The sequence below is a fragment of the Falco peregrinus genome, chromosome 11 (assembly GCF_023634155.1).
Source record: "Falco peregrinus isolate bFalPer1 chromosome 11, bFalPer1.pri, whole genome shotgun sequence".
In the NCBI taxonomy this organism is placed as follows: Eukaryota; Metazoa; Chordata; class Aves; order Falconiformes; family Falconidae; genus Falco; species Falco peregrinus.
This window is the reverse complement of record NC_073731.1, coordinates 13758211-13771968: the sequence shown is the minus strand read 5'-3', so window position 1 is coordinate 13771968 and position 13758 is coordinate 13758211. Positions and strand designations below refer to the sequence as shown.

General features: G+C 39.1%; 1 protein-coding gene across 3 annotated transcripts in view; it reads right to left on the bottom strand.

The window, feature by feature from the left end:
• Nucleotides 1-13758, bottom strand: part of ZFAND3 (zinc finger AN1-type containing 3) — a 145699-nt gene that overhangs the window by 19977 nt on the left and 111964 nt on the right. For all 3 annotated transcript variants that reach the window (XM_055816092.1, XM_055816093.1, XM_055816094.1), the window contains one exon: nt 2341-2511. In XM_055816092.1, the coding sequence (XP_055672067.1) occupies nt 2341-2511 (171 nt within the window). The remainder of the gene's footprint in view (nt 1-2340; nt 2512-13758) is intronic.

The window sequence follows — 13758 nt, the reverse complement described above, 5'->3', positions numbered from 1 at the left end:
ACAGATAGCAGGGCAAGGTTAGTGAGAATGGTTGCAAAGGCAGCTGCTTTAAAATGACAAAGGCTACATGCTGATGAGCACTGGTAAAGCAGTTCAGGTGATGTGAAGCCAAGATCACCTGTGTTGCTCAGTGGTACGGTTTTGGTTGCTTTTATTAATATTATTATTAAAAGTAAGTAGTGCAGGGTATGCCTACTTTGACATCACATGAGAACATTTTGTTACAGATAACACATACACACTGAATACAGCATTAATGAAAAATTACAGCTGCACTGATAAACCAAAGATCTCCAGTCTTTTCAGCCCTGTTGTGAACATGGAAATAGACTCCTGCCTCTAATTTCTGTCATTAAGTGCATGGAACAGAAATGTTTATTACACATACTTTAAACTATATAGTATGTACTACGCACTGTAGGAGTGCAAATTTTCATTTCCTCACTTATTGCTGAGGAACTCCGATTTTTTTTTGGTTTCATATTGATCTTTTATTAACAAATTTTATGAACTTTAACAGGGCTATTTCCATAAAGCTGTATATATCCAGTAGAAATAATTTAAAGAATAATTCCTACAACATTTATATTGCAACAGTGTTGAATTGTGGAATTACCTCGTGAAAACTTGAGAGGAACCAACTAGATATAGTTGCCATTCATTTTTTTTAAAAAAAAAGGAGGGGGGGAGGGCAGGTCTTATTTTATAATTTAAAAAACGTTAATTATCAATGGAAGGACTTTAAAAAGTTGCTAATAAAATTTTATTGCTCTTACATAGCTCTAACTTTGCAGAATGTAGCAAAGATTAATGATGTAACAAATTGCTAAGGCATCTTTTCTCCAATTCTCCCCAAGATTATAAAACTCTTGCTTCCAATATTAGGGAGGATTCTTCTATTTCAGTCAGGTACCTGTGAGCAGCCTCAGTCATTTGATATGTGACAGCAGCAGACTAAAAGCAGAAACTCCTGATTCTACCATGCTGAGCAGAAAGAGCCATACCAAACTGTGTCATTGATAGCGCTGAATTCCTTCAGTTTGATAATAATGTTACTGGATACTTCAAAGTATCCAGACATGTGATTTCCGTAACAAGAATTTTTAACATTACAGCTTTTGATTTCATGTTTGGTGGCTTCACAGATAACGTATGTTAGTTCTATGGCAGGGCTCCGGTATCTGAAACAAAGCCTGCCTCACATTCAAAAGAGCCCAACACAACATTGATCTCTAAAGGCTGAAGACAGACAGGTGATGAAGAAAAAAACCCAAGTATAACATGGAATCTTTGCAACTTTCTATTGCTTCTCTTCGCTTGATATTTGGTATTTGGTATAGAATTCACTCACTGGGTCTTTCTAACCAGCTTAGCCAACCCTTCCTCTCCCCACTGCTGCTCACAAGGGTGTGCCTTCTATCCAGAAAACATTTTAGTAGAATATTCTACGTTTCACAGGTGCAATGTGAATTGCACCTATCATCTATGCAAATCTTTTGGAAATTATGCCCCTGCTGAGACACAATGAAGTAACTGAACAAACTTCTGCAAACATATCAATACAAGCATGGTCAGAGAGCACAAGTGTAAGGTTTCAACACATGCTTATATGAAAAAATAATCAGCAGGTAAAACTACCATGTGCGTTATCACTGGGTCTGATGAGCACATTTGAACCAGTGATGAACGATGAAAAAGCATCTCCTCTGGAATCTAGTCCTATTAATTATTGTTTCAGAAAGATTATTTGCATGTAATATGAAACCCCAAATTAGCTGCCTGCATGATATTATCATCCTCAGCTCAATCAGTTGAACAGTGTCATCAACTCTGGAAAAGCCAGGTTGGATGATTTTAAGTTTATGGTGAACAAGAAGTCTTCCCCTCAACAGCTAACTGTAAGAATGAAAACATTTTCAAATTAGAGGTTTTTTTGGGTTTTACCTTTTTAATAATAATAGAATTATAAAATCAGAATGTAGATGCTAACCTATGTTCCTTTAAGCTCTGTAAAAACCCTGTCATCTTTGCATATTTGCTGATGTGCTTTGTGTTTCTCCTCCTGTCAAGTGGGTATGATGCTCTCCCGCCTTACAGGGACTTCTGAAGCTAAATTCATTAACATCTGAGATCTCTTGAGACAAGGCAGTACATCAAGGCCAACATTTTAAAGGGGAAATTAGACAGGAACTAATTATAACTTTTTGCTACCGGTGGAAGCTATAGCTTCTGTTTAAAAGTATTTTTGAAAGACAAAAAACCTCAAGTGTTCTCTGTATTTCCACCTCTGTCTGTTAGGGAACCGAGCACGGCTGCATTAGGACACTACTCAGTACTCACCACAGCGACATGATCCCAGTTCCTGCTGTACTAGCTCCAGTTTTGTTTGGCACTGGAAGCATCGGCGTCTACTCTTCTGTTTGGATCGACTGGTTTCTTCAGGCCTGTCATTACTGTCATCCAGTAGCCGTGGCCGTTTCACAGGAGAAGCCTCACTCTCCGACTGTGAATCTGTTGTATTCACAACAAATATTTTAGGAAACATATTAGAACTTCCTTGGTGAGGCATCCGTTTGGGCAGACTGAAGGTATATTGCTTTCAGCTGGGGTCACCACCAAGCAGCATGATACTCCCCGTTCTATTGCATATACACATTTTCTTAACAATCAAAATGAGCATCAAGTAAAGGACAAATTACCATTGTTCCCTAGAAGAACCCCTCCTGCTGGCAATTACTGAATGTAAAATGAAGTGATTAGCTTCCTTCCAGCCATGGCTGGGTCATATAGAGATACATGTAGAGCACGCACCACCCTAACAATTACAGACTTCATCTGTCATCTCATTTAGTTTCTCCTGTGCACCTTCTTTGTTCTCCCTGCACAAGTAGGCTGCTGATGAAAAGCAGCTGAAAGCAGGTTCAAACTATTTCCTCCCTGGGCAGGAGGGAGATTTTTAAGGCACAGCATGTAAATTATATCTCTTATGACTGAAGGCAATACACGAAAGCACCATACTGTGCTTCCCTCTCTTTCCACATGGATCATGATTTAAATCAAATTAGTATACACCAATACAAACCCTAAACAAAATAAGCCCAACTTGTACATGCAGGCTATAAATTCAAAGTGCTCAGCCATTTTTAAAGAATTAGTCAGAATACTACCTGCATTAATAACTTAATAAATTTCAACTTATAAGAAAATAGCATGTGGAAAGCCTTAAGAAGTTCAGGATATGTTCGGGATAATGTTACTTCACGTAGTATAGTACCTTCCCTGCTTCCTTTTTTTCTTTTCCTTTTACAATGGACAGTATAATGGACAGGGCTCAAGAGTAGCTCATGAAATGCACATTACATTACTGACTGGAACGTGGGACGCCCAAACCTTATTTTTGCAGCACGTCAGAGGCAATGGATTTCAGCAGATCTGCCACTCTGCAATCTAAGTCAGGTCAGGCTAGCAAAAACATTTTCTCTTCCTAAACCTGGGCATAGCAGAATCAGTTCTCCATTTCTTTTTAATAGAAGCTGCAAATAAATTTTACCCAAACCGTACTACAAATTAAACTGTTTGTAGTACTGTTGCAAGGGAACTGCTGAAAGCCATTACTGCAATCAGCCAGTTCCAGTGCAAAATGGTGATCAAGGAAAAATAAAAGCATTAGTTCAGTTAAATCCACTTTGAAAGGACATCAATCCAGCAAGTACCAAGAGAACTATATCCTTTTGGCAAGGCTGTAGACTATTGATTGTGTTTTTACCTTTATTTTAAGTTTTCATTGTGTGGTGTCCTGTGCTTATGGAAAACAAGTCTATGTTAGTTGTCCTGAGTTAGCCAGGAAAAGATAACTGCTGTGGTTAGAACATTGCCCATCTCCTTATTAGTTATATGATCTTATCTGATCCACTGCTTATCAACACCATGACTTTCCTTGAGCAAACAGCTAATGAAGTCAGACCAGGAATACCTGCTAGCCTCTCCCTCCAGGGGACACTATTAGCTTTCCCCAGTTCCTCATACACAGTATAAACTAACCCACTTTTCTTACCTGTGTTTCAGACCTTGTCTCACAGTGTTTTTCCAGTTGTTGAACTCCCACTACTACAGCCATTACAAACACACAACTTGCCTTACTTGGGTCTACTTTATTCTGTCATAGTGCTCTTAAGATATGCTGAAAATGCCCTCCTCACTTTACAGTGAGAACAAAGTCTTGGAATCTCACATTTCACAGAGAAGTGAACTGTTTTCTGCAGAGTATATGGGTGATGTTTTTATTAAGCTACAATAATTTTATCTGATGTGTGCCTTTCACCTTACAAAATACATCTATTAGGCCTAAACATTTGGTAGGTAACATACTCCACCTCTACACACCTGGCTGTGCAGGAGCCTTGACAAGGAAAAGTAAGTAGTACATAATGAATTATTACAGTTATAGAGCAACTAGTCCTGTCTTAAATTAAATCTCTGCAGAAGATGATCCAAGAGAAAGATCCTCTGAAAAAACTGCCCAACTCTCTGAACCGAGATCCCAACTCATGCAACAAGGGCTATCTTATGGTCCTATCCCCCAGACTGGTTTTCAGAGTGCCTGAAGAGCAGGCTAGCCTTGAATGTGGTAGGGTGCACCTTCAACAGGCAGCTTGTGTACTGTAACCCAGCAAAAACCTATGCCAGCCCACCTTGCTGCCAAAGGTGGGGAACGACATGGTTTGTAGTTTATTCATTACTCAGAGACAGACGCAGTGCTGTGTTGAAATAGCTATCTCCCACACATCTTTCCTTCTGGAAACATACGCCATTCTGGTAGTTGTCAGAAGCAAATCTGGCATTCTGAATTAAGTCAATGGAAACCATAGTGGTCTGCTTATAATAAAGTCCGAATAAGGGATTCATGTGTATGAGTCACCCAGTGTCTAATCAGTTAATGAAGCCATGTGCTTTAATGAGAAAAATAGCTACCCTCAGTCAGGCTAGTAGTCCTATAATTAAAATATTTAATTTTACATTTCCTGTTAATTGGTAATGACTAATTGAATATTAACATAAGTTGGTTAATATGATAGAAATTAAAATTTAGGTATCTCATTTTTTAACATGCGTATCTTTTTGCCGTAATTTAAACAATGTTAACACCGAGGTAAGAAGCCCCTCGGGGACAATACCAGCTATCTGATGCCTGGCCGCACAGCACCTTGAACACGCAAACCCAAGCTAATATGCATTACAAACCAGACCAACAGTACACATGCTTACATCTTCTCGTGGGCAAGTACAAAGAGGGGGGAGAAAGCATAGATCAGAACTGAGAACTTTCAGATTCAGTCCTGCAATGCATGTCTTCCAGATCGCGTTGCCTTCCGCAATACTGACACAAGCGATACAGAACGCAAAGTAAGTCTTCCAGCACCTGGAATCTTGCAACATTAAAACAGAGATCTGATAGCAAAAGGAAATTGTCATGCATAGCTTTACTACCTGGATTGCAGAAAAAAACCCTCAACACCCTAGGAACAGGATGAAGTGCTGCAACTAGACACATGAGCAATTCTCAGTGTCAACTATTAAACAATCAAAAATGGCTACAGAGAAGAGGATTGTTTCAGTAACTGACAGTGGCTTTCCTTAGAAGGATGATTCGTGCAACAAGAATTACTTCTTGCTCTGTCTTTAAAAAACATTTTCCACAGTCAACTTGCATATTAGCAGTACACCTAAACCAACAAATACCCAGTCTGAGGAAAGAAAAAAGGAAGAAGAAAGAATGCTTTCCTTGTGCTTGCAGATGTCAAAAATCATAAAACCTTTCTGTAGAAATGAAAAAAAACACCCAACAATAGAGATGAGATATCCCCAAAATTTCACAAAGAAATTGCTCAGCAGAGTAACTGCAACTGCCACAATCCCACTGCAGTTTTATTCTGGAGTTATGAAAGAAGGATACTTCTATATCTGATGATAGATTCTTCTAATTGTGGTGACTCTGTCAAACTCCCATTTGAAATAGAAGCAATTCAGCTGAGCAAGACACAAACTGGAGGCTTGTCTGGAAACAACAAGCAGAGTAGTGTTCTTAAAAATTCTGTTGTCTCAGACAGAAACTCACATTTGTTCCTCACTGTCACTGTTCTCGTCTTCATTACTCATGCTCTCCCCTCAAAATTTGCCAAATAAATGATGTCAGAGCTGAATCCCACTCTTAACTCTCCTGCCATGGAGGAGTTTGCAGGCTGCATGTACATGGCTTCACTAACAATCATGATGGCTCTTCTGCGGTATTTTGGGGAGGGGGTGGGACACTCTAAGCCCTGCAGAGACATGGGCTGAGAAAATTTAACAGGGAAGGAAGAACGAAGGAAGAGATGGGAGAGTAGTAAGAGAAAGAGGAGCTCTCCTCTACTGCCACTTGCTTCAAGATTGAGAGGAATCTGTTTAATCTCTGGTTTGGTGACAGCTCTTGAGGCTCTCAGGGTTGGGTTTTTTTTTCATTTCATAAAGAGCCCCTCACGCTGGCAGGCTGACATTTATGATCTCAGCTGCCTGTGAAAACACCAGTAAGAGCAATAATTAATGAACCCTCAAACATCACTGCCATCTCCTCTGAAACTATTTTAAGAGAAGCTTAAGCTGTTAAAACCTCTGTCCATGAAGAAACTTGCTCAGTCACAGACAATAACTACATAACAGGGATGAACTGAAGTTTGAGCAATATCTTGTTGCCAGTTTCTAGTTGATCTTTTTTATTCCCTTCATTATTCCATTTTTAGCTGAGGCATTACCTAATTCCCTCCATGTTGACTATGCATTAGAAATTTCATCTACAGGAAACTGCCTTGTTACAAATCTTTCATATCACATTTACCAAAGTCATCATTTAAAATTGTCTCCTCTACTTCAAATGAACCTAAAATTAACGTAGCTGTTCCAAAACCCATCTGCTTGTTGACTATTAATGAAGAGACAGAAAGTCAAGATTAACATCTTATGAGCCAAGTTTGACAATTGTGACCACCTCAGTTCCTCCCTGTTGCTGTGTAATGCTGTGGAAACAGTTATTTTGAAACTGATATGTACACTGAGACAAACATCTTGCCCTCTCACACAATCCTGACTGCATCTCAAAGCTGCATCAGAAACCTAAGCACACATCTCTTTTGGAAGCACTCATGCTCATAAGAAATTAATTTCTTTTGTGAATTCACCTCAATTTTTCTTAAAACGCTACAGATAGATGTCTCAAATTCTTGCATAAACCCTTCTGTAACAATTAACATGCAATCTCTTTTCTAGGATCATCGCAGTGCCTTTAGCATCACCATTTCACTAATTTATTTTTTCCCCTCCACAGAGTTTAAAAGTAACTGCACTAACACTCATAGTCCCTATACCATGTGGAGTAGGGAGACCACACAGGAATAGTTCCTACAGAACTCAAGTCCCGTCAGACGCTGCTTTGTCTCAGGAGGCTCCCTGTGCTATAATTCTGGAGACTACAAATAAGCATTACGGAAGTTATTATTTCTCATCAATTACCAAAACCATTCAATAGTAGTTGTTTCCAACTCTAATGAGTAAAAACAACTAACCAACAAAAAAACCCAAAAAAACAAAAACCCAAAAAACCCCACAACTCTTAGCCTCTTTAGATACTTAATTGAAGGCGTTGCTGCAAGACATTCCAAATGCAAGACATTACTGATGTGCTTCAAAATCTGCCAAAAATTCACCTTCCTGCTTTGCAATAGAGATTAAGGAAAAGGCTTGCACTACAGTGACTTAAAGTGTTGGGCTTCTTTTATTTTTAATGAACACTAAAAGAATCCCTAAAGAAATGAAATTTAGCGTTCATATTGCTTTGAGTGTAAGCGGAATTTTTGAGCTCAATAATAGCATAGCTTAATTTCCCCAAATGAGAGTTGGCACATGATGCATGCGTTGTGAGGAAAGCAAAGGAACATCAGACTCGTGTAGTACCAAGCCCTTTGCTAGCACAGCAATAACAGGCATTTGTAAAACACAAAGATGAACACTCCAGAGCATCACAAAACTTGTGTACCCAGCTAACTGACAGCATGTCTTAGAGCACACAAGTCCAGTGCTATACTTAAGCAAATACACTGCATAACAGCACAGGACTGTGGCTGAGCCCAGGGGCTCACCAGCCTAGGGGCTCCAGCTGACTCGAATCCGGACAACCCGAAACACTGACAGGGCAAGGTGGGTCCCCCGGCCACCAGTCACCTCCCAGAGCAACCTGAGGCATAGGGGCTGCCAGCCACAGCTGCAGGTCACTTCAAACTGGGACACTGATCTGCACTGTGGCACACACCGACCCCCTCCAAGTATTCACCCGCCCGTTTTCATAAAACCTTTGTGTGAGATTAGTGTGTTCAAAACCATGATACCTTTTTGAAATTTAATTAAAATAATCCAAGAGACTCATAAATTATTGCAGGACAAACTATGGGGGCTTTATTTCCTTAGGAAAGCCAGCAGCTGCCCTCCATCTCCAGTGGTTTATGTTCATCCACCTCATTTGTGTTTCTTACCACCAAACTTCAAAACTTAACACTCTCTAGTTAAAATTTTTAAAATATCTATATACATATATATGTATGCATGTGTGTGTGAGTAAGTATTAATGCATATATTACTGCTAGCATGTTATTTCAGAAAAACATAAAAATGCGGGAGCATAACCACACATAAACATATAACTTTAGTAACATTCCACTTACACATAAGAAAACACTTCTTTTACTGTTGGGGAGACCTGACACTGTCACAGGTTGCCCAGGGCAGTTTGTGGAGGCTCCATCCTCAGGGGTGCTGAAAACCTGACTGGACATGGCCCCCAGCCTGCTCCTCTAGGTGACCCTGCTCTGGGCTAGCAGGTTGGACCAGACGGTCTCCAGAGGTCCCTTCCACCCTCAGCCACTCTGTAATGCTGAGATTTATGGGTGGGAAAATAAAAAATAATAATAAAAAAATTTATACACTAACTCCTTCCTACCACTCATAATTTTTGTTTTCCCCTGAACCTGTACTGTTGGTGTTACCATCCATCAGGAAGTATACTGTACTGCAGTGTAACTTAATGAGGCTCTTAACTACCAGCTCTAATGAAACAAAGGGATGAATCTAGTGCCAGGAACACAGATGAATGAAACATACATTGAAAATTGTACAACAAACAGGGAACTATATAGGCTACTGCATGCATTTTAGCTAAGTGTGAGAAGTGTGAGAATGCCTATGATCCTTTCTTGTCAATACATTTTACAATTGCTAAATTAAGTGAAAAGCTAATTGGTTTTCATCTCATATTTAGGCTCCTATACTACATATGTTTTATAGTTAAAATTCTTTAATTACTCCCCCCTATATTTTCTGATATCAGCAAGTCTTTGAGTTAATAAAAATGTTCATTTGTTTCTCAAACATTTTTATTTATATACCAAATTGATGTAAACAAGTACATATTTAAATGTATTCAGGCACCTGTACTGTACGGTTCCTTTGATGGATTAACTTAGGGCACTTCAATTAGTTGAAACACTTCCTGGGGCACTGGCCACTCCTATTGCTGCTGACTGAAAGAAGAACCTTGTCTATTTAAGAAAACTAGGCGAATGGGGTTCCTTTCCTGAATTACACCAATGGGCCAAGTCTGTAAACCCCCGGAGCCCACAACAACAGATGAGTTTGTGAAGAGAGAAGAGGCTGGACCACCCTGTGGAGCACTTGGCCTGGTGCTTGCTGTCCATCTCTTGCTGCAAGGGTAAACAGCCGAAGAACACGTTTAAAACCAGCAGCTGACAGCAAAATCATACACAGGTAGCAACTGCAAGTGTCTGCAGGCACAAGACTGAACTCCCGTTGTCTTGATTACTGGGGGCAATTTATGCACTATAGAAGCCTGATTCTGTTCTATTCTAAGGATATTAAAGGAAGCTGGTTTGAATGGTTGGGTTTTTTTAAATAGCTGACAAACAGCATCTCGAGCCCTTCATATATTCAGGCTATTATAAAGAATGAACCTTGAAAGGGCCAGGAGACAAAAAGAGACTACAGCACTAAAATCACTAGTTTTCAAAAAGATATTTTACAGGTGTCAATTTGAACTTGTTTTCTCATTATTAAATCATGTATTTTCGCAGCATGTGGTTAGGGTTGGGAGAGGGATAAAGGCAGATTCTGGTGACAGTGAAACCCAGAGAACAAACGATATCCTAAATGGCCTGAATAATCAGAACAAGATTAATAAGTGAAGGAACAACGCACAAATACAGATAGCTAAATGGAAGAAAAGAAACACAAGGAGGACGAAAAAAGCTGTAACATGGAAATATACGTGATGAAAAAGTTATGAGGGCAAATCATGGACATCCTGGCCATTCCACAGCACCTGAAGACCGCTTGTTACTATTCAACTACATATATTTACATATATGAATATGTATGTACAAACATTAAAAATAAGCTTACACTGGTTCTGATAAAATGGAAAATTCTAAAGCATTCAGCAGTATCGTAGTTTTGTTTTTGCTGACTTTAATGACAGCCCTCTTATGCTTTGTGAAATTCTCTAATATTGGATTAACAAGAGTAGATAATGCCATAAATATTGCATATGCGCTAGTCAGCTCAAGAGTGCATAAATAAGCAGTGTTGCTCTGCTTCAAAATCCTAGTAGTATACTCCAGCTATGTTCTCATCGATCAGATGGTATACAGTATTCAGGAAAGTAATTCTTCAAACTAATAGCCTAAAACCACTTCTATACAGAAACTACTTGCTCTGTTATTTTTCATTCACATACCAAGTTTCTTCTAGTACATCCTTCCCCCCCACTGCTGTAATGAGGGTTTTCCAAGGCTAAGACACAGATTCAGAAGAGGAATTGTAAAGAACTCTTGCCTGCTAGCAGTGAAAAAAATTTTTTTTCCAGTATTTATCTTTCAAAAAACTTACTTGTCATTAACTGCAGAACCTCAGTGATGCCATTAGCAACAGAAATCTTGCAATAAGAGACTGTAATTCCAAGGACTATGAGTGATTGATTTTAAGGAAAAAACCTAAGAACTCTGGTATTTTGATAAAAATTTTACTGAATGCATTAAGAGTAGGTTCTAAAATGTACAGCTAATCCATCTTCAAAATATACTTGGTTGTGATTCAGTTATTTTAAAGAAAGCTTAAAATTCAGTTTGCATTTTGATTGTGTTACCTTTTCTAGCAATTTTTGTGGGGAAAGATCAACCAGCCCTGGCATAGAAGACAGTTTCTGTACACCTGATTGCTGCCTACAGTACATCAGAAGTCAGGCTGGTTTACTGGGCAGCTCCTACTGCTTTGAACGGAGATATCTGGGAAGCATCGACATGAACCTGAACCAAAGACCAGATTTACACAGAGGGAGAGCTAGAACAGATCAATGAAACTCAGAGGATGCAACAGTACATGCACTGTCTCGTATCTTATATCCAGCTCTTTTTCAACCCTCCTTGCTCCAAGATGTTGGTCTTATTAGTTATTCCCTGTAGTTTATGTTACGGAAAATAACTTGGAAAAAGAGGTAACTTGTTTGCAAGACAAGTTAGTGAACATACAAATGAAACCCCTCACTTTGTAAGATGATACACTTCCCCCTGCGTATGCTCAGCAGACTTCAGCATACTTCCAAGAGACTCTAAAATTACTGCCATATATTTTTAAGGCCCTTATGAAAATTAATAGCTAAATGGAAAATAGTGAAAACTTGTACTTAAAAGCTGTCTGATGCTGTCGGAACTTATTAGTCAGAATAGAGGCCTTCACCAAGAGTCAGATGAAACCTCACATCAAAAAGTACAGCAGCAACAGGATCATGCATTAGGTCCCTGCACATTACATGTGTTTTAATTAAAAAAAAAAAAAAAAAAGCAAATTAAGTGGCTATGTGTTTTGAAATGTATTTCAGGCCAGTTATTTAATGCCGAACTTGTTAAAAAAACCTTCAGTGCAATGAAGTTAACAAATTTAAAACTATAAGAGGCTGTGCATCATTGGCTGAAACACATTGGTAAGAAAGTTGTCTGATCTGTACAGATCAGATCAAGGTGCTGACTGCAACACACTGAGCTAAAACCAATTCAATTCTTCGGCTGCCAGGAGGCAGAGTTCCTCACAGATCTGAAGTTAATGATCTCAGCTGTTCTTTATGGCATTCTCCATATTGTCTTGCCATTGGGCAAGCCCAATCAAGATTAAAGCAAATCCTGAACTTTCCCAATCCTGTTCCAATATATAGTTTTATTACATTTTAGGAAGAAGGGGTTGTAGGTGGGAAATGTAAGATGCGTAACCCTGATTTCCTTGCCCTTGAAATTAATAGAGATGTGGTTTATTAAAGCTGCAATGAGCTGCAATCTTGTTACTTGGGAATGGCTTTCCAGCAGTCTGTGGGCAAATGCCAGTAATGAAAACAAGGAATTCAGAGCTGCTGGGAGCATACTGCCAAGTAAGCTTAATAGATGTATATTCTCTAACAGTAACTAGGTACCTACTGTCAAAGCTCAGTTAACTGATCACAGAGATCCTGATAGTTCTGAAAACTAAACGTGGCATGAAACCACTAAAAAAAAAAAAATTAAAGGTAAAGTTGTTTCATTTTAATCAAAATACAGATAAAGAATAAAATATTTACTCCTCTGTTTCAACAATTTGAAGATAAATCCTTTGTCGTAATTCCCTAAGACTTCAATACAAAGATGTCATATCTCAATTTTAAAAGATAATGATCTTAGAAAACATACAATTTTGTATTTGGCAAGAAATTCCCAGACTAGACTGAAAACCACCTATCAGACCATACAGAAAAAGCGGTGAGAAAGTGATAAGGACAGCAGCACACATTTTTTCAGAACTGGAGAGTATCTTCTTTACTGAAGCACACTTTGCTTATCCTGCTCATGGCCACCAAGAACCCTGCTGCAAGGGCTGTTGTCGCAGCTCTTCGCTTTGCATTGGCAACTCTCCCACCTTTCCAAGAATCCCTCTGCTGGCTCTTCTCTGCAACGCCTGAGGCACTAAACGCTGGCCTGTACTTCTAGAGCCTACCTGCCCCAGCTCTCATTAAGTGCCATGGACGATACTGAGGTTAGACTAAATACCTTTAATCACCCAGATCATACTAGTTTTCTGTTAGTGTCATTGAAAAAATTAAGTTGGAAGTGATTTCTGGGGGTCACCTAAGTCCAGCCTCCTGCTTGATACAGAGTAGACATCAGAGCTGGATTATGTTGCTCAGGGTCTGGTTCAAAATGTTCAAGAATTTTCAAAGCCTAAGATTTTGCAGCCTCTGTTGGTACCTGTTCCAGTGCCAGCTAGATGGGAAAAATGTCTTCCTTTGATCTTCTGGCTATACTCTTCCCAGCGCAGCTAATCCAGAGAGAGCATTTACTATTCTCCTACCATCTGGTGCTGCCTTTAATTCAACATGCAAAATAATTTTCCTACTGGCTTGCAATTCAATGTGAACTCCTCCAAAAGATCATCCTGTCCTCTTCACTTAAGCACAATTTCCTCAAAGTTGTTCTATTTGGAATGTGGACTTTTCCATAATAGGATTCAGGATATGGAAATGAAAACAGATGAAAAATTTGAATCAAGAGCAGCAAAAATAAATAAAGACAAGTGAAAGCTGAGGAACGGACTTACAAGTAATCAAAACAGTCGTAGACAGGTTATTTGGTGATGTAAGAACGA